This window comes from Lissotriton helveticus, chromosome 7 (genome assembly GCF_964261635.1).
Source record: "Lissotriton helveticus chromosome 7, aLisHel1.1, whole genome shotgun sequence".
Classification (NCBI taxonomy): domain Eukaryota; kingdom Metazoa; phylum Chordata; class Amphibia; order Caudata; family Salamandridae; genus Lissotriton; species Lissotriton helveticus.
Window position 1 is genome coordinate 525,220,318 of NC_136068.1, and position 26,848 is coordinate 525,247,165.

Sequence of the window (26,848 nt, forward strand, 5' to 3'; positions counted from 1 at the left end):
CAATACTAAACCTCCCCCCCGCCCCCTATTCCTCCTCCCCCTCAGACTCTAGGTCTTCGTCCTCCGGTAAAGGTTCACAAAGGTCACCTCTATAAGTGTTCCATGCCGTCCAGACCTTATTCCACTTACGAGGGCAGGCCCTCATCAAGTATACTGCTCTTTCGGTAATCATTAGTTTATCCATGTTGTTACCCTACCTAAATTCTGTAGGCGTATCTGGCGCTCCCCATTTCTGCGCAATATCTCGCTTGGCTACCATCATGGCCAGGGTGGCCCATATCTGTCCATGTCTATTCAGGTCATTAGGGTCCCAAATTTTCAAAAGGCATTTTCTAGGTTCAGGTAAAATAGAAACCCCAAGTGTTTGCGAGATGGTACGCATAACCTGTCTCCAGAATTCACGTATTTGTGGGCATTCCCAGATTGTATGGTAAAGCGACCCCTCCTCCCCACACCCCCGTAGACAGTAGGGATGTGACGCTCGATGTATTCTGTGAAGTAGTGTCCTAGTGTAATAAATACGGTGCAAGATTTTCAGCTGCACTAATCTGAATTTTGCTGAAATTCCGACCTCTCGTGGGGACGCCATTGCCTCGTTCCACTCTGATTCAGTAACCTCTCCTACATCTCCCACCCATCTATCTCTCAGTTTTCCTGTTGGGTCTCTTAGGTTGTTGATCAGTTTTTTATATGTGAGTGATGTGGCGCTTTGCGACATGAATTCAGTTAAGAGTCTGTCCTCTAATGGCGAAGACTCTGGTAGGTCCGTTCCCGCTCGGATTGCTCTTAGTAATGCATGCCGTATCTGTACATAGCGAAACGTCTCAGTCGGGCCCAGGTCGTATTGTTGTTGTAATTGTGGAAACCCTATCACCGTACCTTTGTCCCAGAGGTCTCCGACAGTGGATATTCCTATACGGTCCCACTGCGTGAATCCCTTGCAGGAGCGGAGGGCCCCCAACGCTTTTACGTCCCAGAGCGGTGTCAGTTTGGTGAGTCTACCCTGCCAACCCAGTCGCTTTTGTGCAATGTGCCATATGGTTGCAGTGTGGTGTATTGGGCCCCATAGTTTCCGCACCTGTGGCTTGTCATACAGTACCGCAAGCATGCCATCTGCACCTAGTTGCGCCCAGTCAGCTTTGTACGCTGGGTCGGACCATGGGGCACGTATCCACTGGTTGATGGTTTTTAGATGCGCCGCCCAGTAATACAGCTGTATGTTAGGCAAGGCTACGCCTCCATCATACCAGCTCCTTGTCAGTTTGTCATATGCTATACATGCCGGGCCGTTGTTCCAAAGCAGGTTTGAAACCAACGCCGCAATTTGCTTGAAGTATCTCGGTTCCACTAGATAAGGAGTATTCTCCAGCACATAAAGGAACCTGGGAAGAGCCATCATTTTGTAGAGCGCAGCGCGCCCTAGGAGAGTCAACGGCAAGGCCGCCCAATGTTTAACATCCGCCCGAAGGCGTTCCATGGGTGGCTGCAAGTTTCTGTTGAAGAAGGTTGTCACGTTCTTAGCAACGACAATGCCCAGGTACTTAAAGGAGTCAGTAGATAACTGTAAAGGGCAGTTCTCCTGCAGCTCCGGGTCTGAACCATGTAGTGTGTACACCACCGATTTAGTCCAGTTCAGAGTGTACCCCGATGCTTTGCCATGCGTGTCACATAAGTCTAGCAATGCTGGGATGCCGCTTTCGGGCTCCACCATATAGATCAGCATGTCGTCCGCATAAAGGGACACCCTGTCTTCCCATCCATCCTCCCACGTGATTCCCTTTATCAATGGTGTAGTTCTGAGCAGGATTGCCAGCGGCTCGATCACCAGGGCGAAGAGTAAGGGTGACAGCGGGCAACCTTGCCTAGTCCCTCTGCCCAGTGGGAATGTCTGTGAGATGTGGCCATTCGCCACGACCTGCGCCACCGGCTGTGTGTACAGTAATCTCACCCAGGCTATGAATTTCGGTCCAAAGTCCATCCTTCCCAGCACCGCAAACAGATACTCCCATTCCACTAGATCAAATGCCATTTTAGCATCGAGGGAAAGAATAACCGCTCTCTCGGGGAGAAGGTGCGCTCGTGCTATCACCCCATGGAGCCGTCTGAGATTCAGAGACGTACTTCTGTGAGGCATGAAGCCTGATTGGTCAGGGTGTATCAGCGATTGCAGGTGTTGTATCAGGCGAGTGCCCAGCAGTTTCGCCAGTATCTTGGCCTCTGCATTGATCAGTGAAATGGGTCGGTACGACGAGCACCGAGACGGAGGTTTGCCCGGTTTTGGTATAACCACTATCGTGGCTGTGCGTTGGTCCAGTGGTAAGATCCCTCTTTCCAGACTTTCCATATACATTGTTCGCAGAGGCTTACTTAATGTGTCAGCCCGCGATTTATACCATTCCAAAGGTATTCCATTAGGACCCACCGCTTTACCTGAGTGCAGTGCCTGAATTGCCAGTTGAATTTCGTCTTCCGTCGGGTCTAATTCTAGGTCCTGTATTGCCTCTGGTGCAAGCTTGGGGATATCAATGTGTGTAAGTGCGAGTGACGCCTCTTGGGCAGTAACCTCTCGCTTAGGGGTGTATATTTCTCGGAAGTGGTCCGCCAATGTACATACTATGTCTTCCGGGTGTGTCTGTATTCGGTCGTCATGTGAGTATAACTGCTGAATACCTTTACCATTCCCCTTCCCCTTCTTATCTAGCCAAGCCAGCATTTTCCCGGCCTTGTCTCCTACGTCGTATACTCTGTTGGTTGTGTCTGTGATGTGATTTCGGACTATCATCGTAAGATGGGCCCGGTGTTGCTGTTGTCTCAAATGTAGTGCGTGCGCTGTTTCTGGGGAGGGGTCTGCCATGTGAGCATTGTTGGCGGCGTGAAGTGCCAGCTCTATCTCTGTAAGGACCCTCCTGCACTCCCTCTTATGCCCCGTTATCGCTGCCATAGCTCCCCCTCTCAGGACCGTTTTATAAGCTTTCCAAAGGACCGAGGGGGAGGACACTGAGCCCGTATTCTCCTCAAAGTATCGTGTGGTCACTAACTGGAGTTCTTTCCTGATCTTCGGGATTGTGAGGTAGTTCGGGTATATTGGGTAAATCCTCGTACGTCTCTTTTCCATCGTGGTGAGTGACAGGGACACCGGGGAATGATCGGAGATCCCCCTGGGTAGGATGTCAATTTTGTCCACCTTCTCCATTCCTGCCCCAATAAACAGAAAGTAATCAATGCGTGTTAAGCTATTATGTACTGCAGAGTAGTATGTGTATTGCGCCTCTGTGGGGTGTAAGTGACGCCAAACATCCGTAATGCCCATTGCCTCTAGGAATCCCGGGAGAAGCGGAGTCCCTCTGTGGCGGTCTCTAGTGGGAAATGTGTCTAGGGTTGGGTCCATAATTGCATTAAAATCCCCCCCTATGATTGTGTCCCCTTCCGGAAGGTCTAAAAGGAAGCCGCCCAGTGCAGGCAGAGCCACAGAGTGGAGTGCCGGGGGGATGTAAACCGACACTACGTTGAGGGGTCTTCCCTCCCACTGCCCATGTACTGCCGCAAAACGACCCTGGTCGTCCGTTTTGCAGTGTGCCACCATGAAGGGCGACGTCTTTTTCTTAAGTATCCCAACCCCTCGGGAGCCAGACGTGAATTCCGCATGCGCCGCCATGACATAGCCACGCCTGTCAAGTGCCCTGCATGCTGGTCCAGTGAGGTGCGTTTCTTGCAGTAGAATCAGATCAGGGCCATGACGTTTGAGTGCCTGTAACACTAATCCCCGCTTTATTTTGTCTCCCAATCCCCTGACGTTCCACGTAATTATTCGCAGGGGGGGCACCTCAAGGTTCCCACCCTCCCCCTCAGCGGGCGTAGTATGTAAGTGTCGGGCCATGGGATCATCTGAGTGGCACCCCGCGCGTCACAGGGCTGGTCTTGGTGTGTATGTAGTTCCCAATCTTAAGGTGTAGAGGTAGCATATAGCCCATAGCACCCACGCATCGCGGCATGCCATGGACAGTCGCCAGGCTCACCAGTCCCTGCGGGGGTTCACTGTAAGCGCAACATTTCGTGGCAGAGCTAGAGAAGCTTACAATGTAGTGTGCGTCCGAGTACCCTGTGGTGTGTGTGGTGACTACTAACCATAACAAAAACCGTGTAACTCCCCTCCCATCCCCCCTCCCTGCTCCCCTGCGCCACGGACAAACCCCCGCCCGTTCCCCCAACTGTGCAGAGTGCTCTTTCCCATCCCAAACTATCTTACTTGCTTGTGGGGTTGGTGAATCCCCTACAGGCACCGGCACTGCCCACCTTACTTCGCGGCACCAGGCCCAGGTCCTTTTCTCACACCCTGCCCCCCTCTCCTAAGGTTAAATCTCAGATGGGTCCCGGCTGGCCAGAGTCCATTGGAGTCTGCTCTGTTTCAGATTCCGCCCTCACTGGGGCCTCCCGCTGTTTCGGACGGTCGGTCTGCCTTCCTGCTTGGTCGCCGTTCCGTTGGTTATGCCGATCTCTGTGGGGCCGTCGAGGTTGGCCCACCTGTCTCCAGCCATCAAGCCAGTCTTGTGCCACTTCCGGCTTGTCAAAGAACCACGTCTTCCCGTCGGCCACCACTCGTAACTTTGCAGGGAATAACATTGAGTACTGCAGCTCTTTGTCCCGCAATGCCTTTTTCACCTCTGTAAACGATTTCCGGCGTCTGGCTACTTCCGCTGTGTAGTCAGGGAAAAATGCCAAGGTGGAGTTGTGGAGTTTGACTGGTGGTGAGACTCTCGCCGCCTGTAAAATTGCATCTCTGTCTCTAAAGTTGAACAAACGTGCCAGCACCGGCCTCGGTGCTGCACCCGGTTTGGGTTCGCCTCCCGGCACCCTGTGCGCCCTCTCCACGGAGAAAAAGTGTGACAGTCCTTTAGGTTGGAGTTTGTTCTTGATGAGGTCCTCTATGTAGAGGTCCATTGCTCTCTTCCCCTCCGTCTCCGGAAGACCAAGGATGCGTACATTATTTCTCCGGGAACGCCCTTCCTGGTCGTCCAGCCTGTCCTGCAGTTGTCGAGTGAACTTGTCCATTCGCTCCATAGCTATTTGCAACTCCGAAGTGTCCTCCACAAGAGATTTCGTGACCACTTCTACCTGTGACACTCGTTCTGTCATTTTCTGGAAGTCGGCACGCAGTAGAGTGACCTCGGAGGAGATAGAGCCCACTGTAGTCCGCACTTCAGAGAGAGTTTTCATAATGTCTTCCAGCGTGACTTTCTTTGTACCTTCTACTTCTGGAGTGGCGCCTGTTGAGGTTCTTCCAGGCCCTGACGATTGACCCTGCGAGCCATAAGCACATTTGTCCAGTTTAGCTTGCGTGGAGCCACCCCTGGGACCCCTGCCCGCCATGATGCGCAGCTGTCGGTGAAATGATGCGGATCAGGGGTTCGATATGGCCACTAATTCAGTCCTCTAGTTCCTCGCGCGCCCGTGGAGGGCCGGTCGGCCACAGGTCGAGATGAAAGCTGTGCGTGCTGCTCGCAGGGGCCTCTGGCCCTCCGTGGTCCGGTGGTCGCCGTGGGAGGTGGTACGCTGCGTTAGTCTCGCTGGCCGTCGCTCTATCACCAACCACACAGAGCGCTCATGGCGCAGTCGGTCGTGACTGCGCACTGTGCTGTGCCGCTCTGTGACAGGGCGCGCTTAGGCGGCGTATGTCCCGGTATGTGGCCACAGCTCTGCTCGCTGCACCGGTGGTCTCGGTCACTCACGTGTGTGCCCTGCCCCTCGTAGTTGGCGCTGTTCGATGTAGGCCATGCGGTAAATCGGTATCTCAGCGAGGCTACCCTCGCCCGGGAAGCATCTCGCTATTGCCTGTCCAGGCTGGCCCACCACTGCTCCCGCTATCGCCTCCTTCACTCCCGGCCACTCCTATGCGCACTTTGTCGACTTCGCCCCAAGCGGGACCCCAGGGGGACTCGCCGGCGGCCCCGGTGTCTGGCTCCACGTGTGTCCGAGTACAGGTCAACTGACCGCGACGGCAATGGGGGGCCGCCCGGTCAGTAGCCGCACTGCCTCCTAGTAGATCTCACCTCCCCCGGGGGCTCTCCGCTTCCGCAGGGCCCACCGTCCGTTTGTTTGTCCTGCTTCTGCGCTCACCGCGACTCTCCGGTGACGCCTCCAGGCGTTGACGGGCTTTTTCGCTGGTCCACCCGCCAGCGGTAGTGCAGGATCTATGGCGTGGTGCCGTCACCCCTCTCGGCGCTCCAGGCGGGGGGGGGCGGGGGACACCTCCGGGTCCGATCCGACCAGCCCTCACTTCCGCCGGGGTCGGGGAGGCACTCGAGGTCGGGGTCTCACTCCAGCCGCAGGCCTCGAAACTCCGGGGCACAAAAGTCCAGTTGTCGGCCTCGTAGAGGTGCCGGGGCAGGACCGGAAGATGCCTCTATCTTACCGGACCCGGTTACCGCTCCTTCTGGTGGGGGATTTTAAGGATAAATAGGATGGATTTCACATAAGGCCGTGCTGCCTCAGGGAGCTCACGCTTCACGCGCCCGCCATTCCCGGCTGCTAGCCACGCCCCTCCGGCTCAATTACTTTTAATGGTACTCCATTAGAGCAGGTAGAGGCCTTTACATATCTAGGAATATCCCTTCAGGGTAATATGCGATGGAAAAATCATATCGATATGGCAATTTTAAAATTCCAAGAGTTAGCGGGTGTAGTAGCGCTCAAACATAGAGCCTCACTGACTAAACCAATCACCCCTACTTTAGAAATTTATAACATGAAGGTGATAAGTGCCTCAATGTATGGATCGGAACTATGGGGATTCTCTAATCTGAAGGACCTGTCATTGGCAGAGAATAGGTTCTTGCGGCGCCTAGTGGGGGCACCACAAAGCACTCCCACTGTTCCTCTGTTGCTTGATCTTGGCAGGAAAAGTATTGAGGACTTAGCTCGCCTACGCCCTCTGTTATATTGGAGACGGATAATGACAACGCCGGAACTAGCTCACTATGCTGCCGCCCTAGCGGATATTATTAATGCTGACCGCTTTCATACCATCTTGTGGCTTAAAGAATTACGGAGTCTATTATCTAAGCTGGATCTAGACCATCTATGGCCTAATACCAATGCATCATGTTTTCCATCGAAGATCATCTTGAAGAAAATGTATTGGGCCATGGTTCGGTCATCTGTTTTTTGTACTGGATCCAACTCCAAACTAACCCGGCGGTTTCTTGATATTAAAACAGTACCATCTTGTGAACTCTATTGGGACATTATCGAAAAACCGCTCGATAGAAAACTGTATTTTCAATTCAGATTTGAAACTCTTCCCCTAAACGCATTTACACAAAACTGGTATGCGAACCGAGATGAGAAATGCCATTATTGTAAAGATCTAGCTGAGAATGTTTCTCACTTACTGTTTGTTTGCCCTCTCTATGACTGCCCACGTCGTAAATGGATAAAACCAGTGTGTCATAATTTAGGAACACGCAGGCATATAGAGGCGCTTAGAATACTGGAAACAGATTGCACTCCTTACATTGCGATTGCTGTTGCAAAATTCCTAGGATGGGCTTGGTCTATTCGCACCCGCACCTTACAATTATCTGATGCAGCTTAATGAATTATTGTCACAATGGTTTTTATATACGATCAATTTTATAAAAATTCTTGATGGAATATTTTATATTGAGTAATGGAAGTGACAGCAAAAAGTGCTTAATGTGTGTTTTAAATATGAATTTTAGGCTTAGTATTTATTGTGTAGCATTAGGACGTAATTTGCTTTTATGACTTGCTGTCGAATAAAGCTTTGAAATTTGATTTGAATAATTGTCTGATAATGTTTTTTGCTGCCTGTTATGAGACGTCATCGACAGCACAATTGAGACAGGGACATTTACCTTTGTGTGTGAAAGACAGATGTGGTTAGTGTGGTGGATACTTTTGCACAGTGGGAATCTGGACTAATCAGGGTGATTCACCACAGGTCGAGGTTTCATTGGAGTGTGTGTTTGAATAGGTGAGGAAGTGTTATTCCAAACCATGTCTTACATGATTGAAAACTGTTGATTTCTTTAGTGGAGCAGACAAAGCTATTTGTTGTAATTGCTAATTTTTTGTTTGCATGTGCATTGCTGAGAAGAGTGGGTTTGTGAAAATTGTAAAGGAGGTTGAACTGCTGCAAGGAGTGAGATTGATGTCATGGTGTGCCACGCTGACATTGGTGTAAAGCTGCGCTGTTATTGGTTGTCTACATCATAGAGTGTTGTGCTGGTATTGGTTGTTGTCTTTAAACGGGAATTTTGGCTAAACTGTTATTTCCTGCTCTAAAACGAAATTCAATGTGCTATTATTGACATTTTACCTGAAAATGGAATGCTTTAAGGTAATACAAGATTTGATATAGGGAGATGTGACGATACCTGTAAGAGAGTTAGAAAAGGCACCACCCGAGAATGTTCATTCTTCATAAAGTGTGGTTCTATGAACAGATATGTATTTTTAAGATGTATTTTTTTTATGGTTCGTATTACAATTTTGAACTATTTGTAAAAGGCTTCTTTTATATGTATGTTTCAGATATCATTGTGTGGCTCCCGAAGAAGGCGTTGTCTACGCCGAAAGGCGCGTCGAGTTTCACTCGCCACTGTGTTGTCTCTTGTGACACCAACGATATTAGTTTTCCGGGGTGTCTTTGTTTTATGATGTTCTATGATTAATATTTTTTGTATGAATTGTATGTTTTTTAACTAATTTTATTATCATACGTTGGTTGTTTAGCTAGTTACTTGTATGATTTTTATCTGTGCTCATTAAAATCATCGTTTTTAATTTGAATTTTCTTTGAATGATCCTTCGCCGTCATTTTATGTTACTTGTTTGCCCATTTTGCAACTGCCTAGGAATTTTTTTCAAACACCACCCGAAGACACTACAGACCATTATATGGTGATAAATGTAGGGCTCCATACCTGTCTTTGGCTTAAACAAGGGCATAGGATCACTGAGGAAAAAGGTGCACTGGCATTTTCGTGCTGTGGTACATTTATTGTAAGAATCAATGAACATTTATGGAGAATATTATACTAGATGAAACCACAACCTAGACCTACAAAGTTTGAAGCTCTCCATGTTTGGGAGTGTGTGGCTCATGCTAGAGAGAAGGAGAAGTATCAGGGAAGAACTAGAAAGGCAATGCAGAACAGAAGAAGTGGAGAACTGACATGATGGAAGAGAGTAAGTTATATCCTGCATTAACAAGCAATGAATTTGAGAAGGGAAAGCAAGAGAAGAAAAAGAGAGAAAGAGGGCATGAGTCAATGAAATAAGATGCAAGAAGCGTTAATAGTGACAGTTACTATAGTGACAGCCTTCTAAACGTGTTGTTGTCAGAACCCCCATTTCTATGAAATGAGACACAATAGAAGTTGGGCGTGCTAGTGCAAATGGAAATTTTAGAGTGGCTACTGCACCAATAAATATGAACCCCTGCAACAGAGGCCACCCTCTGAATGTGAATCAAAATCTGATAGGAGGGAATCCAGGGATTTGTGCCCCTGGTACTTCTGCAGCTCTTAATGCTCCAGAAGCTCTCACTCTCCAAGCTACCATTGGCCCTGTGGTGCCTATACAAACCCTAGTTCCACAAGGAATGTAAGACATAACTTGGCTGCCCCTCCCAAGCTAAACGACTCAGAGAATAAAGGATGTGTTTCCTTAGTTGCAATTAATGTGAATTCCCCTTGTGCAATCCAAAGGATTTGGATTTTTAAGGTCATTTCTGGGATTTCCAGATCTAGGTATGCTTACCTGGGAGCCACCCTCAAATTCACAGTGTAGCACCCTCAGATAGGGGTCAGCACCTAAATCCCTGAGGTGCAGCATAGTCTTAATGCTCAGGAGTTAGACAAATAGTTGACAAATGGTTGAAGGCTCTTAATGCCATTTTGAACAAGAGTGGAAGCATAGAATTGAGTCAAGGAAGGATCAATTCATCATTGAGGGTAAACTCGGAGGATGTAGGTAAATTAAAAGTTGAATTGGATTTAATTATAAGAGGAATTCTTGATTTGGCCCAATTGGATAATTACTAGGAGAGTGAACTTTGGTTTGTGAGTAGGCATATTATCAGATAAGCAAGGCAAGTCTATGATAAATTGTCTGAAGCAGCTCATAAATATGAGGTGGACTTGGATCAGATCAAAGCCTTACAGAAACGTCACAAACTCTGTTTTAGTGATAAAGATAGTGAGTGTATGAGAATACCTGGAATTAATTGTTTAAAAACATTTGCATTTGGAGTATGCTATATACATGGGAAGGTAAATGGGTGAACAAGAAAGGCCCATAGAGATCTATGAAGGAACCAACTCCTCCTGAAGGAGAGGAAGCAGGTGCTACAAGTTTCCCTATACTGGAAGCACACATGTATCTTGGAGTGATCTTGCATCATTCAAAAATGATGTTTCAAGATTAAAGGAGAAACCTGTAGAATGGTACAAACAAGTTGAGCAGTTTACAAAAATCTCAAAGGTTTTGTGGACTGATTTAAATACCTTATTTGATATTGTAGTTCCGGCTGTATGAAGGAACAACGATGGGAAATACTCTGCATGCCTTTCACAACACATTTTTTACCACACAATTATTTTGATTGCATATGTTTTTACAACGTATACCTTTACCATGCATAGTTTATATACATATTTATATATAAACTATGTATTTGTGGGGGTAGATATGGCCCCCCTGAACTTAACTCAAATGCATGTTAAAGGCATACTTTGTAAAAGCATATGCATTCTAAAAACATGTATGGTAAAACATGTGTGGTAAAACCTTGTTGCAAAGGCTGTTTCCCTGTAGTTCCAAGTGATTTGTGAACAGCATGTAAGATAGCCACAGAATGACCCAAGAGGGAGACAGCAAGGGACATATTGCCTAATGGTCCATCACCCATAGTAAGAGAAAATATAACCAGGTGATGAAATAAGGAAATTCTTAAGATATTGTCTGGGACAAGAGTGACCGAACTACCCAGGAACCCAAAGAGATAATTTGTGTGTATTATGAGAGATTATTACAAGCTTTCACACAGTACAGTGGAATAGAGACACTGAAGCCCAAAGATATGGGACATTTGGGGGGGGGTAGATTTGCAACCACTTTGTGCTGGTCAGTGTCACAAACGTGATGCCAACCAGCATGAAATGCTTTTTTCCTGATTCACTTTCCAGTGCAAAGCTTGCTTTGTGCTGGAAAGTACCCAAAAGTGAAACAAAGCAGCATGAAATACTGCTGTGCATTACTTTGCCTCAAAATGGTTTAACATTGATGGTGCATGGGCATTCCCATGCAATCACTCATAGTCTTTTATGCTAAACCCTATCTATCAACATTAGTAAACAGGGTTTCATGCCAAATATTAAGACCGTCAAAAGTAGGTTTTAAAAGGAGAAAGGTTTTCATTTCTCCTTTCTTTTCAGACTTTGCATGTGTGCTTAGGCTTAGGCATGCACCCTAGCATTATGGTGCTAAGGTGTGTGCCTGGTGCATAACAGCTGATATCATTGCCGAAGCTAGAGAGAGGGGAGGGATGAGCCATATCTCTCTGAATATGGTGCTGCCCTGCTCTCTTCCAGTCACTCAACGGAGCGCAGCATTTTTGTCTGCTGTGATGCATTCCGTGACACTTTTAAGAATGTGGGCCTTTGTGTTTAGGTTTGTGACAGAATTGAGGCCTGAATGTAGCATGATGATTCAGCAGCATTTGATTTGTTGGCAGAATAAGTTGGTTGATGAGATATTGAGATATGCCAAATACTGTAACGACGAAATAGACATGAGACAGAAGAAATTGAAATAGAAACTGATGGTGATGCAAATAAAGCCTGCTCAGAGAGTAGGTCAGTCAGCCTTTTGTAGGAAATGATACTCACATGCAGGGAGAGTAGCAGCACAGAGATCCTTCAATATAAGATGGAGGTGGATTTCAGCCCCATTGTAAGTTCATGACATTCTCTTTGTACAAGCGCTGCGATTGACATGGCTACTCTGAAGAATTCTAATTCTTGCCATTATTGTAACAAATTGGGTTGTTAGAAGAGGGAATGTTGTCATAATACTTCAAATCAAGGTCAAAATGCAGGGTTTATGTAGTCTCAGAATAGTAACTGGTACAGTCACAAAATGTGCCAAGACCACAGTCTCAAACTTTCAATGTGCCTCAAGCCCAATTGATACAGGTTCCACAACACCCAATGCCACAGCAAGCTGCTAGTGGCTCTAGATTCACTTTAAAATCCAAAACATGAATCAGAATTATTTTCAGAATAAGAATCCTTTCCAGCAATATTCCCTATTTGACACAGTTGACAATTATGGCTTTGATGAGTCCTCCTGAATGTGCCTGAGATGGGAGGAAGATTGAGGTGCTTGGCGCAGTCTTGAAGGCAGATTAGTGTGGTCCATTTATAGGTGGGGAGTTAAATGGCCATCCTGTATCATTTCTGGTTGATATTGGTGTTACCCATTCTACTGTCAGAACAGTGGAGGTTCCAAACACCCCCCTCTCACAAAAAAGAATGGCAGTTGTAGGCATTGCTAATAAACAAATGGCAAATCCTGTAACAAAAGATGTGCCTGTAGAAATGGAGAATTTGAGGAGAATCACCAATTTGTGGTATGTGATTTGAGTCCTGTGAGTTTGTTGGGACACAATTTGTTGTGTAATTTGAATTGCACTATTTACTACACACCAAGAGGTGTGAAATTTGAAACCCATGACGACGATGTTGTTTTTAAATTCGTTAACAAAACCACAGCAATTGAGATATTCCTTACGATGACAAGTGACAATGTACCCCTAGATCTCGGAGACACATTGAAGTTGAAAGTGTGGGACTTTTTAGGGATGGACATTGGACTTATCAAAGGTGTTTAGGTTGCCCATGTGCAGATAAAACATTATGTTTAGTACCCAAGACACCTGTAATGTAATCAGACCCCTGAAACAATTGCTGGAATTACTTCAGTGATCAAGACAATGATCCAATAAGTTATTCTGGAGGAGATTATGGCGAGTCTTTGTAACTCACCCATTATGGACTCGCAGAAGCCTAGTGGTAAGTACTGCATAGTCCAAGACCTCTGAAAGTCAAACAATGTTGTGGTCTCTTGTTGATCCTGGATATCAAATTTGGTTGTGATTTTGTTTCATATTCCATGTAATGCTGAGTGTTATACTGTCATTTATCTTTGTCAGGCCTTTTTCGCCATACCCTTGCAAGAGGACAGTCAGTTCCTCTTTGAGTTTTATTCGGCAGTCATGTTTTGGCCTGTGCCGAGTCCCTCAAGGGTAAACGGAGAGCTCATCCATTATTAACCAGATCCTTAAAAAGATCCTGGAGTCCTTGGTCAAGTCCTGTAATTCTGTCCTGGTGCAGTTTATTGATGACCTGCTGGTTGTGTCAAATGTTCAGGAAGCTTGTAAGAGGAACACTATTACTGTGTGAACCACCTGGCTGAGAATGGACATGAAGTATACCCCAATAATTTACAAAACTGTTTGAGAGACATCTTATATCTTGGACATCACATTAAGAAAGGAGTCAGGAAGGTGTCACAGGATAGATTCTCTGCGTTTCTGCAAAGGAAGCCGCCAACACTACAGAAAGACGTCTAAATGTTGCTGGGATTGATGGGCTGCTGTCACCAGTGAATACACAACTTTTCCTCCTCTGTAGTGAGAGGGAGGTCTGCACTCTCTAAGGGCTTACACACACTCATGTATGTGCCTGTAGACCTGTTGCTTATTTTTCTGCTATGCTTGATTCAGAAGCTGCGGTGTTGACCAGGTGTCTTAAATCTGTGTCCCCTGCCGGAGCCAGCATTGAAAGGTATGAAAGCATTGTTATGGGTCACCTTCAACTGTGTACATACCTCACTCTATAGACATGCTGATGGATTTCTTTAGAGGCCTGTGTGCAATGAGATGAGATGCGTCTTGGTTGCTGTGTGTATCTTTTCATGTTGGGTTAAGGCATACCCGACTAGGAGGAATGACAGTCTCACAGTAGCAAAGTTGCTTTTGCGGGAGTTAATATCTAGGTTTGACTTTCCAACTTCTTTGGAATGTGAATGGGGGCACGCATTTCAATAACAAAATCTTGAGGGTGTTGTGTGCAGCTTTACAAGTTGAACAGAGACTGCATTGTAGTTATAGACCTGAGGCTTCAGGTCTAGTGGAGCAGGTCAATGGAATATTGAAATCTAGACTTGCAAAAGTGTGTGTTTCTATATCTTTGAAATGACCCAATGCTTTTTCCCTTGTGTTGATGAGTCTACGCAGCATACCTGATCAGAGGAGAGGATAATCCCCCATGAAATCATCATAGGCAGAGCTATGAGACTGCCCGCTGTACCTGAAAATGACCTTGTGAACATTACTCATGACATGATGCTTGACTACTTCAAAGGACTGGCTGACGTGGTATGTCTGTGTCTCATCAGGTTGAAACCACCATAGCCCTGCCCAATCAGGAGCAGTGCCATAACATTGGTCCTGGAGACTGGGTATTGGTGAAGAAGCATGTGTAGAAAAGTTCCCCCGAGCCCCAATGGCATGTTCCCTTCCAGGTGATGTAAGTTACAACAACTGCTGTGAAGTGTGTAGGTCTCCCCAATTGGGTGCACACTGCCCACATTAGTTGAATTCCGTTTCCCCAATGATGTAACAGCACCTCTCCTGTAAGCGCCAGTGGTGGTCGAGAGGCCAAGGGAGCAGGTTAGTTGCGGGGACTTGCAAGAATCTGAACCAGCACTTGTTCTGTCTGAGAGGGGTATTCAGGAGTCCATAACTGGAGCTGAAGGAGGAGATTCTTGTCCTGTGGTGGTGACTGAGTCAGACTCAGACCCTGACAAAGGACCTAATGCTGTTGATCCATGATTGGAAGCAGGAGAACTTTGGCAAACAAGATAGGAGAAAAGGAATCTGATTACGAGATGGGAATATGGGCACCAGACTATTTTGGAGGACACTATGGATTCTAATATGAGTGACATTGGGGGTGAAGGGATGGCACCTAGAAGAACAAAATGACCTGGAGTGCCCTGTCAGAGGCACCCGTCTCCTCAATGGTCTTACTTTGGCACAATTACAGAGAGAGGGAGAGTTCTGTGAATACTGGGATGCCAGTGCAGATCCAGCTGAACCTCCCTGAATTGAACATTTTGTTTGAATTGCAACTTGAACTTGCTTTGCCATCAAATAGACTGAGATATTGTATTCTGGATGAGATTGTCAGTGACTTTTAACTGTGCATTTATTAGAGACATCCACATATATTTGGTAGGGGAAGAAAGAAGAGTACTGAGGACAGAGGAAAATAAAAGAGCGTACAGTTGTCCTTTAGAGGATCACAGAGTTGGGCTAAGGAAGTCTGACAACGTTTTGTACACATTGTTATTACACATCATTTGAACTTTAGTTTTGCCGTTTGAACAGGTGGAAATTGACAGAGAAGGGTCTGCTGCTGCTGAGTTACACTCAATGATTCAATTTTAGAGAAGATAAGGGAAGCCAATCCTAATACTAGTAGACGCAGATACATAATAGCAAGCACACTAATAGTCGTATTACTAATCATATTGCTTGTAGGTGTATATCTATCTACATATCGTCCAATGGGGATTAAGCCCACAGTTTTCCCACCACACCACATCCTGCTGTTGCTGGTTCACATTTGTTAGGTGGTAATGAGTTACAAGTAGATCCATCAAGAGGAGACTTTTTCTCAAATGCCTATTTTAAATTGCTTCATGAATACATTGACAATATGGATGTGAGGGATTGTTATGTTTGTATACAGTTGTGTGCATCAGCTACAGAGGAAATTACACACCACCACCTCCCTGTAACATACTTTGACATATAGTGTCACTTGTAGTCTTGTATGGAGTCTTTTGTATGGACAGGGTCATTTCTAGTATTAGTTTTCAAACTATGATTTAGTCCTTTAAGTTCCAATGTTTAAACATTTCAAATCATCACCCAAAAACTTAGAGATGGAGAGAGCTGATTGTTTCTTTAAGTCTGTCCAGACATTAGATATTGCTTATGCCCACCCACATAATTTGACTTGTATTTTAACAGAGGTCAAAAAGATGTTTTTGAATTTAGTGGAGCACAGAAAAGAGATATGGAGTCTAGATCAAAAAGGGTTAAAAGAATTAGGGATAAAAGTGCTGAAGGAGAAATAGAAAATCAAGCAGAAGGTAATCAAGCTGTGTTTCTTTAGATTGGTAGCATAGAGGGAAATTGTGTTTAATTAGCGGTAGATCCATAATTCACACATTTATGGGACAAAGTTAATGTGACAATACTGTTGAATATGGAGGAAACTTGAAGTTGTATATGGGAGGTCAAGACCCTGTTATTCCTGGAGTTTATTACATTTGTTAAGGATATGCCTATTTCCAGCTACCTGATAGTTGGTATGGTGTGTGTTATTTAGGTGTCATGTTTCCAAAGATATAACCTGTGGAACATTTTAAGGATGTCCTGTGGGAACAGTATTGTAGGCCTACATTAAGAGCAAGTGCTGGATAACTAGTGGGCGATATTTTTGGTGTGATGATCCCATCTGTGGTTGTGATTCTGAACGATGTCAAGATTAGAAGATTATCTACCATAGAGTATAAGTTGGCCACTAATACACCAGGCACTTTAGTGATTGTAAATACTGAAATGGTAGTGATCAGGTCCATGGTTTTTTACAGAATTGACTTGTGTTAGACACCCTTCTTGCAAAGGAGGGTGGAGTTTACTGGATTCTAAAGATACAGCAATGCTGCATCTACATTGCTGACAAAAGTACAGACTTACAGAAGTATATTAAGCATGTTTCCAGTCTGAACAGAAATTTAAAAGAGTTAGAAGTGACATGTGTTTGGGAAGCACTTGGGAATGGATTTGCATCAGTGGACAAATGGTTTGGAAACCTGGACAGTGGAATGTTGGGCGCTATTTTGAATCTTCTTTTGAAAATTGTTTTTTGTGTGATATTCCTAAAGTGATATTAAAGGAATATAAGTGCATGGAAGTCAAAAAGGGAGTAACGAGAAGGAGAGCAGATGTAGAGTTAAAGGAGAGTCAGAGTGAATATTTTGGTGACATGAAGCATCTGGAAGAATCTAGCTGAAAAATGCTAAACTCCACAGGGGTTTAGATGGTCCATCTGATAAGATTAGATCTTAAATTGTGACGGCTTGAAACGCCATCTGAGGAGGGACTGGAACAGCATATTTTGGGCTCCACCCTTTTTCTTTTTGGCAATGCAATACATATATACACATGATCTCATATAAACATGTGATTTAATATCATTAACATGAAATGATGCACGTGACCAGATATTGAAGGTGCATTCATTGTATAATTCCAACAATTAAATGAGCATGCATACTAATGTTTTCCTTACAGTGTCACCAATTTGCACTTCTCATATATATCTGCATTTGTGTGCTTTGAACAATATTGTAAACTTTTATATAGTCACGTACTCATTTGAATAGTACCCTGCATTATATTTTATAACTGTATATGTATCCATAACCATATATTTAAATGTGTACTGAATTGCATGCCATATAAACGTGACAAAAGGCATTAAGCATATGGATTCTAATGATTAATCTTCAAAGTGAATGTTTGCTCAGGTTGCAATGTCTTCTTCTTCTTGAAGGTATGTTCATATTGTCTCATAGTTAGTGGAAGGCACATTGTATATGAGAGAAATTCAGGCTCAGGAGGAGCACTTTTGTAAGTATGAGAGGTGCTAATGAACAAAAGGAGGACCATTGTCTGTGTTGTACCTGTAGACGGGAGAAATCCAAGGACATTCTGATGTGTGGATCAGGTGGGGGTTTGAGTTCAACGGTCATGTTTTACTGTGAGAAAGGAGAAAGGCACTGAGACATATGATGTGAGATATCGAAATGTATGTGTAGCTTTAATTGGTGGTCACACTTTAGCTTTACTCAGATTCCCTTAGGATTTGGAGGGTACAGACCTCCTTACTATTTTACGCTGTGTGGTTTTAGGCTACGCAATTCCTCTGATTTGGAGAAAATCTACAAAAGTCTCTACAATACTGACAAATCCCTGGTATATTGGATGTAATTAGGGTTTCCCCATTAATATTACTTATTTTAGGATTAGTTAGATAACTAAGATGTCCTCAAATCTAGGTGAGAGAATCATAAATCATATTTGTGTATTGCCATCACTGAATTTCTTGTATGCTTCATGTTGCTAAGACCTAATTTTGTTAGACAATTTGGTCTGCCAGTATTGAGTCTGTATTTTTACAACATATTCTTCAGATTAGTGTATATCAGCTAGGGTTTGGATTTGTAATAAATCTATACTTAACCCTATCTACCGACTTGTGGGTCTCCACTGTGCAGCCAAAAGGGCTGCACTGTAAATTAAATGTGAACATGATGCGAACTCCTCCTTATTCCTCAGACACCTAAACATATTAATTGCAGGGAAATTTGGATATATGGCTCAGTTCTATGGCACTGTAATTCAATGAGTGTAGGAAAAATACAAAACTTGCAGCACAGAGCCCAAAGTTGTGTCACTGAGGAGTGGGTAACATCATGCTTCCATTTGAGTGCAACACAGGCATTCTGCCAAAGTCTGTATATTTCCTGGAGGTAAAAGCAACAAAAGCACTTTATTATACAAACTCTACTATCTTTTCCCTCTTGGCTGGTCTAATCAAAACTCAGGCTCCATTAGAATGCATCTTAATTAACTAAAACCTTGAATAAGCCCTGGGAGAGCATGTTCTAGGATTTCCAAACCTTGTTTAAGCAGATTGTTCTGTCTTGGAAACCCATTGAGGGAGGGTGTTTTAATAATAGGGTGAATAGCAAGCACCACAGTATTAAATATATTCATATGCATAACTGGTCACCTCTTAATACCCCTCATAGCCCTGGAATCTCAAAATGATTGGCCTTGGGTGCCATACCAGGTTTCTTTGGTGTCAGAAGGTACTCAGGATTGTGCAAGCAGATGTTAGGAATAAAGGCATAATATTCCTCCCCCAACAGATTACAATTGTCTATCAGTTGAGAGGGAGCACCAACGTAATAGGTAATGACAAAGGTGGGCAAAGGGGTCCCTGGAATATCAAATCTTAAAGTCTTTGTGTTGAGTTTATTGAGCCTGTTTTCCCTTTACGTGATCAACGTAGGTGATAGGGTTCAAGTCAATCCTGACACCTTTTGACTCTAAAGTTGTCCCCTGCTCACCTCTGAAGGTGTCCTGTCTACCTGGAAGGGACTGTCACATCCATCCTCTAGGAGTATGAGTGATTTTCTTTTCTCGTGTCCCATGGAAATGGTAAGTCTGGAGGCAGGTATGGATGGCTCAATAACCTCTGAGGTTGACTCCTTGGACCTGTCCTACCTCAGTGTTGTCAAAGTAAAAGCTTTCCACATCTAGTGATGGCACAGGATATGTAGTAGGTCAACACTTTGTCAACCTCATAAAGCTGTGATCATGCTGCCCTTAGGCACTAAGACAACTAGGGGTCAGGCATTTTGAATTTGTCTCCGGTTGTCAATCTCTGATGATTAGAAAATCTCTAAGTTGGGTCACACAGCTTTGGTTTCCTATCATCTACTCATGTGTTAAACGTCATTTCCATCATGAGGCTCGGCTCCCTTTAATTGAAGTGTCCCAGATCGTAGGGCTGTGTCATCAGGCATAAGCACTTGCACTTAAATAGTGGGGCACACTTTATTAATCTTGGAAGGCCTTGATCACCATACCCTTCACCTATGAAACAGTCATGTGCCATAGTTCATGGGCCCGTAGAACGTCACATGGGTTTGAATCCTATATCTTGGATTCATGGACCTTGGTTTCCTGCAATCTGTTTGTCTGCTCATTGGCATGCCAGTGGTTGGACACCGCTTCTGTGGAGTAAAGGATCCTGGGTTCCTAAGGAAGTGCCATCAGCTATAACACCTAGGGAATTTGACTTGCCAAAGAGGTTGCTACCCAGGTGATGGCGTGTTCCTTTAAAACAACAGGAACTGACAGCTGATCAAGTTGTCAGCCTGTTGCTTTTTAGCTACATCCAAATGCATCATTAACTTCAAGGCAATGTGCAAAGTATTTGTGCAACACTTCAAAACAGTAATAAAGTGAAAAACACAACACAAAAAGAATCCCACACCAAATTAGAAAAAAATAGAGCTTTTTTAACAAATAAAACAAGTCCCCCAAAAAATAATTTGATTAGTAGAGCCAGAGATATCCAATTTTAAAGATTTTAGTGAAAATCGAGCCAAAAAGGTCAAAGCATCAAATGTGAATATCTGGTGACAAGTTCAGGCCAACCACAAGAGAACATAGGCCAGCTGCAGGGACCCAGTAGGCCTGTTGAAGAAGGTACCATGAATTCTGGTTTGCATAAAGTTGGAATGATCTATGTCCAAGATGTGTTGCGCAGCCAAAGTGATGCATTGGTTCTGAGATGCAGCGAGGCTGCAGTGTGAGACCCTGCAACATCATCAAGGATCCCATTGATGGTACTTTCATTGCGAAGTCTGGTGTCGAGGATGTAGTGAACAGTTGGGCAATGCATCAGTTCTGAGGAGCTGTGAGACTGTGATGAAGAGTCCAGCATCATCATCAAGGCTGCTGTTAGTAAGAGATGTGAGGCCTGCTCCGAGAACACATCCTCCAGGGGCGTTTCTGATGGAGCTACAGAGAACATACAGGGGAACTATGAGATGGGTCCAAACTGCACAACAGCAGCGATGCATAGGTTCTTCTCAGGTGTGCGCCCCACAACTAAGGAGATGCGTCAGTCCTGTTGGATCTACAGAGGCTGGAAGAGCACCTTAACCTGACTTCCAAGGGTCCAGAATTGTGGTGGCACCACTTGCCAGAGTGGACTCACAGATGGCAGAGTTCACGTGCAGCTGTCAGGTTGTTGGAAGCCCGTTATGTCCCTAGGGCTTCAGGAGGCCAGCCACCTAGCCCTTGTAGTCACTCTGAGGATCTGGGTTCAGGAGACATGAAGGTCCAGTCCTTCTTACCCAGGCAAGATGGCAGCAGGTTAGCGCAGCAGAGAAGAAGTTCCTTTAGCAGTCCAGTAGAGTGGCAGTCTTTTCAGAAGCACAGCAGAGTTTCCACATGTCCAGAGGTGTACTGAAGAGATGATGTCTGAGGTCTAATATTTATACCAAGTTGTGCCTTTGAACTGGGTGGAAGCTTCTGGAGGCATGCCTTTAAAGAGCACAGGTGCCCTGCACTCCTGGCCCTGGCTCTAGACTAACCACAAGGGGGTATGCAGTCCTTTTTGTGGATTCAGGACACAGACTATTCAAGTGTAAGTGGGGCTGGATCCTGCTCCTCCCTTCCATCCAGCCAGTGATGGTCCATTCCATCGTACCTAAGCTCCCCATTGTGTGTTGATGTCTGGGAGGAAAACTCAAAGCCTAACTGCCGACCCCACCAAGGCATGTTACCCGGAAACACACCACAGGCACCAAATGGCTAAAGCATGGAAATGCCAACTTTGTAATTTAAAATCCAACTTCACCATAAGTTAGGATTTTTCATTACAAATGTGAAGACACCAAACATGAACTGGTTACCTATCCCCATTTGGAAATTACAGCTTATTAAATGTAATAATATAGCTCCACTTATATCTGATAGGAGAGATAGGCATTGCAGTATTGGAAAAATGAATTTGAATGAATATTTACTACCTGGACATTTAAAACTTAAAAGTATATGTCTGAATCTTTAAATACATTACACCCTGCCCTCTGGGCTGTTCAGGGCTTACCCTACGGGTGACTTACACATATTAAAAAGCAAGGTTTGGGCCTGGCAAAAGGTCTGTTTCTAAACATATTCAAGAGTAGAGAATGTACAACCATATTTTTCAATGTTTTTGTTGCATTTTAATCATACTTTAAGCAATTGCTCAGAGGCTAAAGGTTGTGGCGTGCTAACTTCTGTGCGTGCTCTGCCCATGCATGTGGAATCATTGCAATGCAGCTGTGACCCACTGGGGTCCACAGTCCGAAGTGCACAGCCTATAAGAAAATGGGCCCATTGGCTCATATAATACAAAGTTCAATCCTTGTTTTAATTTCTTTTCAACATTTCTTCTTTTCTTTTTGTGAGTTGACACAACAATCTTCTTATTTAACCAAGCTGAGTTCGCATCCATTCACGTTTCAAAGATTTTATTAGGAGTGCGCCATTTCCAATCATCAAGTCCCATTGGCAAATAATGCCCTGGTGTTACATCCTGATGACACAATTTGTATTAGACCCAATGCATTTAGAGGGTTGGCTTGCGTTGTAATGACCCACGTTGAAATGGATTTTGCATTGTAAAAATTACATTGTAAAGGCACGTGTTGTAAATGTGTGCATTGTAACATGTCCTATTCCTTCCACATGGATTTTCCCACATTCTCTTCTTATGTGGCAGTTACCTGCTGTAGACAGGGATCATTTAACATTTCCTATGTTACCCCTTCCTGGCTTGGGTCACCAGCTAGGAGGACTTCTCCATCCTCTGCTTATGTTCTTCATGGATTCAGCCTTTTCCTGATCCTTTCAGATAGCAGCCAGGGGGTACCTAGATAATTAATAGTCAACCACATAGCCAGCCTCTGTTGTTAGTCCCCCATGAGCAGGTATTATTGGAGCTACAACATCCATTTCTTTGTTTGAGGAGAAAGAAGTGTTGCCGACCTTTGAAATAGCTGCATCAGTGGTTTTTGATCAGTTATCAGGTGGAAGTGTTGGCCATAGATGCATATGTAGCATTTACAAGTGTTTGCGGCCTCCGTGGTAAAATGTGCATTTTTATGTCCCAATTCAGAACTAAAAACGTAATCCTTTAGTGCTTTCTTGTTTCGTCCTGGTGGCTTACAAGTATTGTTTACCGAGCTCAACCCAAAATAAAATTGATAAGGTATTTCATACAGTGCTTCAGCAATTTCAAATCTCTGCGGATAACAGATGTTAGTATTATCCAATTTAAATATAACATAGATGTTGTTCAGAACATGCATGTCTTTGGACCAACTAATGCAAGCGTGGCGTGCATTTAATACTGTCTGGCAGGCTGCATCATCTCCAGCATCCAAAGATCTCGACGGGTCACTCAGCAAAACTGGCCTTTCAGTTCCAATGCCAACAGCATTTTAGAAATAGGGCCCATTGATGTCTTCTAACCTCCCCCTCTGCTGGGCTTTCAATCTCAACCTTTTGTGTACTGCCCAAGAAAGTTATCATGGTACTCAATGATGCAACTCTACCCAGGAAACCGCCCTCCCATTTTTTGGGTGAGTAAGTACGTGCAAAAAGATAAACCAAAGAACAATCACACATATAGTAGACTCATTCCTTATAGAGAGACACACAGCAAGAAGGTACAAAAGGCAGTAATGTCATATGTGTGCTCTTTTTAGCAGTTATATGGTAACTTTAAGGACTCCAGAAAAGATTGGAGTCGAGTCGGGCATTTGCAGCCCACAAGGGGGTTCTACCTCGCCATGTGGAAGTACAATGCCCCCTCAAATATTGGGGAATCTGTAGCTCACTGTGGACACAGGGTCACGTCATTTTAGTGAGGGCAAAAACAAATGTTACCACCACTGAAGGCACCTTGGGATGTCTGTGCAACTCCCCTGGGGTCCTTTACTGAAGATGAGGGTAACAGCATTTACCCAGAAAGGGGACCCACTCAGGGGGAATGAAGTGCCGCACTGAACATCCTGCAATGGACTTCGGAAAATCCAACACACATGTGTTCCGGATGGGCAGGCATGCGGTAGGAGGGGACCATGCAACTACACTCACCCATAGTTCTACTCTTCCTGGCAAGGTGGTACCAGCTACAGAGGGAGAGAGTTGTCAAAAATGTTCTCTGGGGCTTCTTCTTTCTAGGAGACTAGCTTCCCATGAGCCCGCAGTGCAGCTGTAGCAGCGCAGACTCTCTTACAGTAAGGTGGGGAGCTGTTGCTGGGAAGAGAGCTGGCGAAAAAAAGTTTAGGGATAACCCTGTAGAAAGGACCAGGTCAAACACAATTTCCTTCCAGCCTAATTCTAGGGTAGACTAATCAATATCTTGATGGGCTTCCCTGCTCAGAGTGACATGGACGCTAGCCTCCTATTGCAGGGGTGCACACCAGTTCTACACCACACTGAACCAGGTTGGATTCCTCTGTCCATACTCTCAGGACCCACTAAGTTAACCCATTGGGGAATCCTTCTCCTTACCTGTGGACCCCATCTGTGAAGTGCCTTACTTTAAGTTGTTCACCGATGCATCATCATGGACAACAAAGTAATGTGGCCCATTTTACCCCTTGTGTCTGACTTATGTCCCCAACCCAAGGACAGCTCTGCCCATAAGGCCAGCAACCAACAGAGGCCACTGACAGCTTTCAAGGTACAGCCAGGCCCCAGGCCATCCAGGGGTCTCTGTCCTTTGTGGCTTCTCAGAGTTGGGGGCCGGTAGCCTCAGTGGCATTGCATCCTTTCTCCACTCCAATTCCCATCACCTCAGGGGTGGTATCCTGAAATTGGTCTTCCAGCACAGGGTCTGTACCCTTGGGCTAGACTGGAATAAGGGGTGAGTTCTTCCTCCCCCTACACCTCCTTTTGAAGCTCCATCCCCGCCTCTGCGAAGTGGTACTGCCAGACACCATAACTGATTGGAGGCTGGCATCAGTTGCCTACTCACATTCTCCAGACAATAAGGGGTCCCCCTCAGTGGATGTTCTCCGGCTACAAACTATACCCCCCTCCAGATGTCCCCCTAGGGTAGCATCCAGGCTCTGGGACCGGGCATACGGTGCCCTAGGACTTTGCCCAGCCTTACCTCTCCTCCTGCTCCGAGAAGGGACATGGGACCCTCTACCCATCCAAAATACACCGGTACATGTCTGGGCTACTGTGAAAAATTCCCACTTTTGTTGGGGGAAACTGAGCCACTTCCTTTAGGATCACTTCCAAATGCCTTTCCCGACCCTCTGGCACCCACCAAGAGGTCTGGCTCCTTTGCAAATGTTTGGGGTCAGAGATCTTATATTCCAGCAGGTGCTGACATAGCCCTAGGAAACAACAATGCACATATGCACTCAGGCAATTAGATAGTATAGCCTTTCAAAAGTGTTGAATGTGCTACCCTTCACCCAGCCATCCAGTGCTTTCCAAAAATCCTCCATAAATTCCTCCTAAGACTGGGGAGACAGTTTCCGACTGCCCCTGAATCTCAGTCTATACTCTTCAGGGGTCAATCTATACTTTCTTTCCAGGGTCTCATTCATGGGGGTGTACCTCTGCCTGTCACACCCTTCTAGGTAACCCTGGGCATAGTGGGCATAGCGGGGCTACACAGAGGTCCACGGAGTTGCAACCAAACTCCGAGGAACTTCGCTACGCCACACGCCTCTACTCCCCATCAACAAGAATGTAAAAAATAATTAAAAATACATTTAAAACCACTTACTTCTGTCCTGTGGTGTCCCCAGGCTGCCCTCCCCCTCTTCCTCACCATATTGGTAATCCTTGAGAAAGCACGCATGCCCTCACATGAGCTTTTTTTGTGAGATAGAGGAGGACGGCAGCCCGGGGACACCGCAGTACAGGGGTAAGTCGTTTTAAATTTATTTTTAATTAATGTGACTTACTTGTTAATAGTGGGGGTGGAGGTGGAGGCTGGCTAATTCCGCTCAGCTGCGGAGTGTGTGGAGATTTATCTTCTCCGCATTCTCTGCCGAACGCAGAGAAGGCAAATCTCCGCACACTCCGCGGGCGGAGCGGAGGTCTCCGCCCGGGGTTACTTCTGGGGCCAGTAGTCCATCCCTCCCATCCACAGGAATATACATACAAGTTACCTAATCCTTCTCAGGGATCCTGTGCACCTTTAGAGCTTTCTCATACTCCTGAAATCACTGATGTATGTCATCGCCCTACTTGAAGCTAGGCATCATGTCTGTGGGTATGTGAATGGTATATTTGACACTGGACTCAATACCTTTGCTGCCACCATTGGACTCTACTTGCAGCACTTGTAAGTCCAGCATCCTCAAACTATCCTCATGGGCCAATTTCCTCTCCTCAACAGCAGTTTATTGTCTGGCGGAGGCCCTCTCTGCACACCTTCATTGGAAATGTGTGGGTATAAAGCATTAGTCTTTCTCTACACTACAACTAGCTTGACATCCCTACCTAGCAATTCCCATGGCAAGATCCATTAAGGTGTCAGCTTGTGAAGTCTTCCTAAGAAGCCTCTTCACATTTAGATGTGTCAAGTAGCATAAAGCGACAGAGCTCGTTTTATGATGCTTTCTCTCAAGGCAAGGCAGAAGTGGCAGGACACTTTCCCTAAGTTCGATACATCAATACCACAGGTCGTATTCCAAGATGCATAGCAGCATCACACTATCCAATTAAGCCACCTCCTTAAAGGTGATTTTCTGTTAACCAACTATGCTCTCAAGCCATGGCGAGGTGACCATGATTCCCATACTTGCTCCGATGAGAAAGTACAGCAGTCCTTCATTATCTATATTAACGTTCACTGTATCCTCGTCTCTCACAGCCTAACTCCTAAAAGAAAGACATTATTCTAACTAACAAAGATGAATTATCCACCTGCAACAGAAACGTGAGACAGAACAAATGCAACATGCACATGAAATTCACTATTAAGTCTAATGCAGGAGCTTCCAGGGGAAAAATACAATTCAGGCCTACAGAAGAAATACACATATAAAATTAACATTATTTACTGAGCACATCTAAATT

The 26,848-nt window shown here is 45.2% G+C and overlaps 1 protein-coding gene across 1 annotated transcript in view; it reads left to right on the plus strand.

Annotated features, from left to right (window-relative positions):
* The window catches only part of LOC144768710 (serine protease 27-like), a 415,681-nt gene extending 406,959 nt beyond the window's left edge, over positions 1-8,722 (plus strand). Inside the window, exon 6 of the mRNA XM_078652580.1 lies at positions 8,554-8,722. Coding sequence (XP_078508706.1) covers positions 8,554-8,679 — 126 coding nt within the window. The 3' untranslated portion in view covers positions 8,680-8,722. The remainder of the gene's footprint in view (positions 1-8,553) is intronic.
* The last annotated feature ends 18,126 nt before the right edge of the window (positions 8,723-26,848 follow it).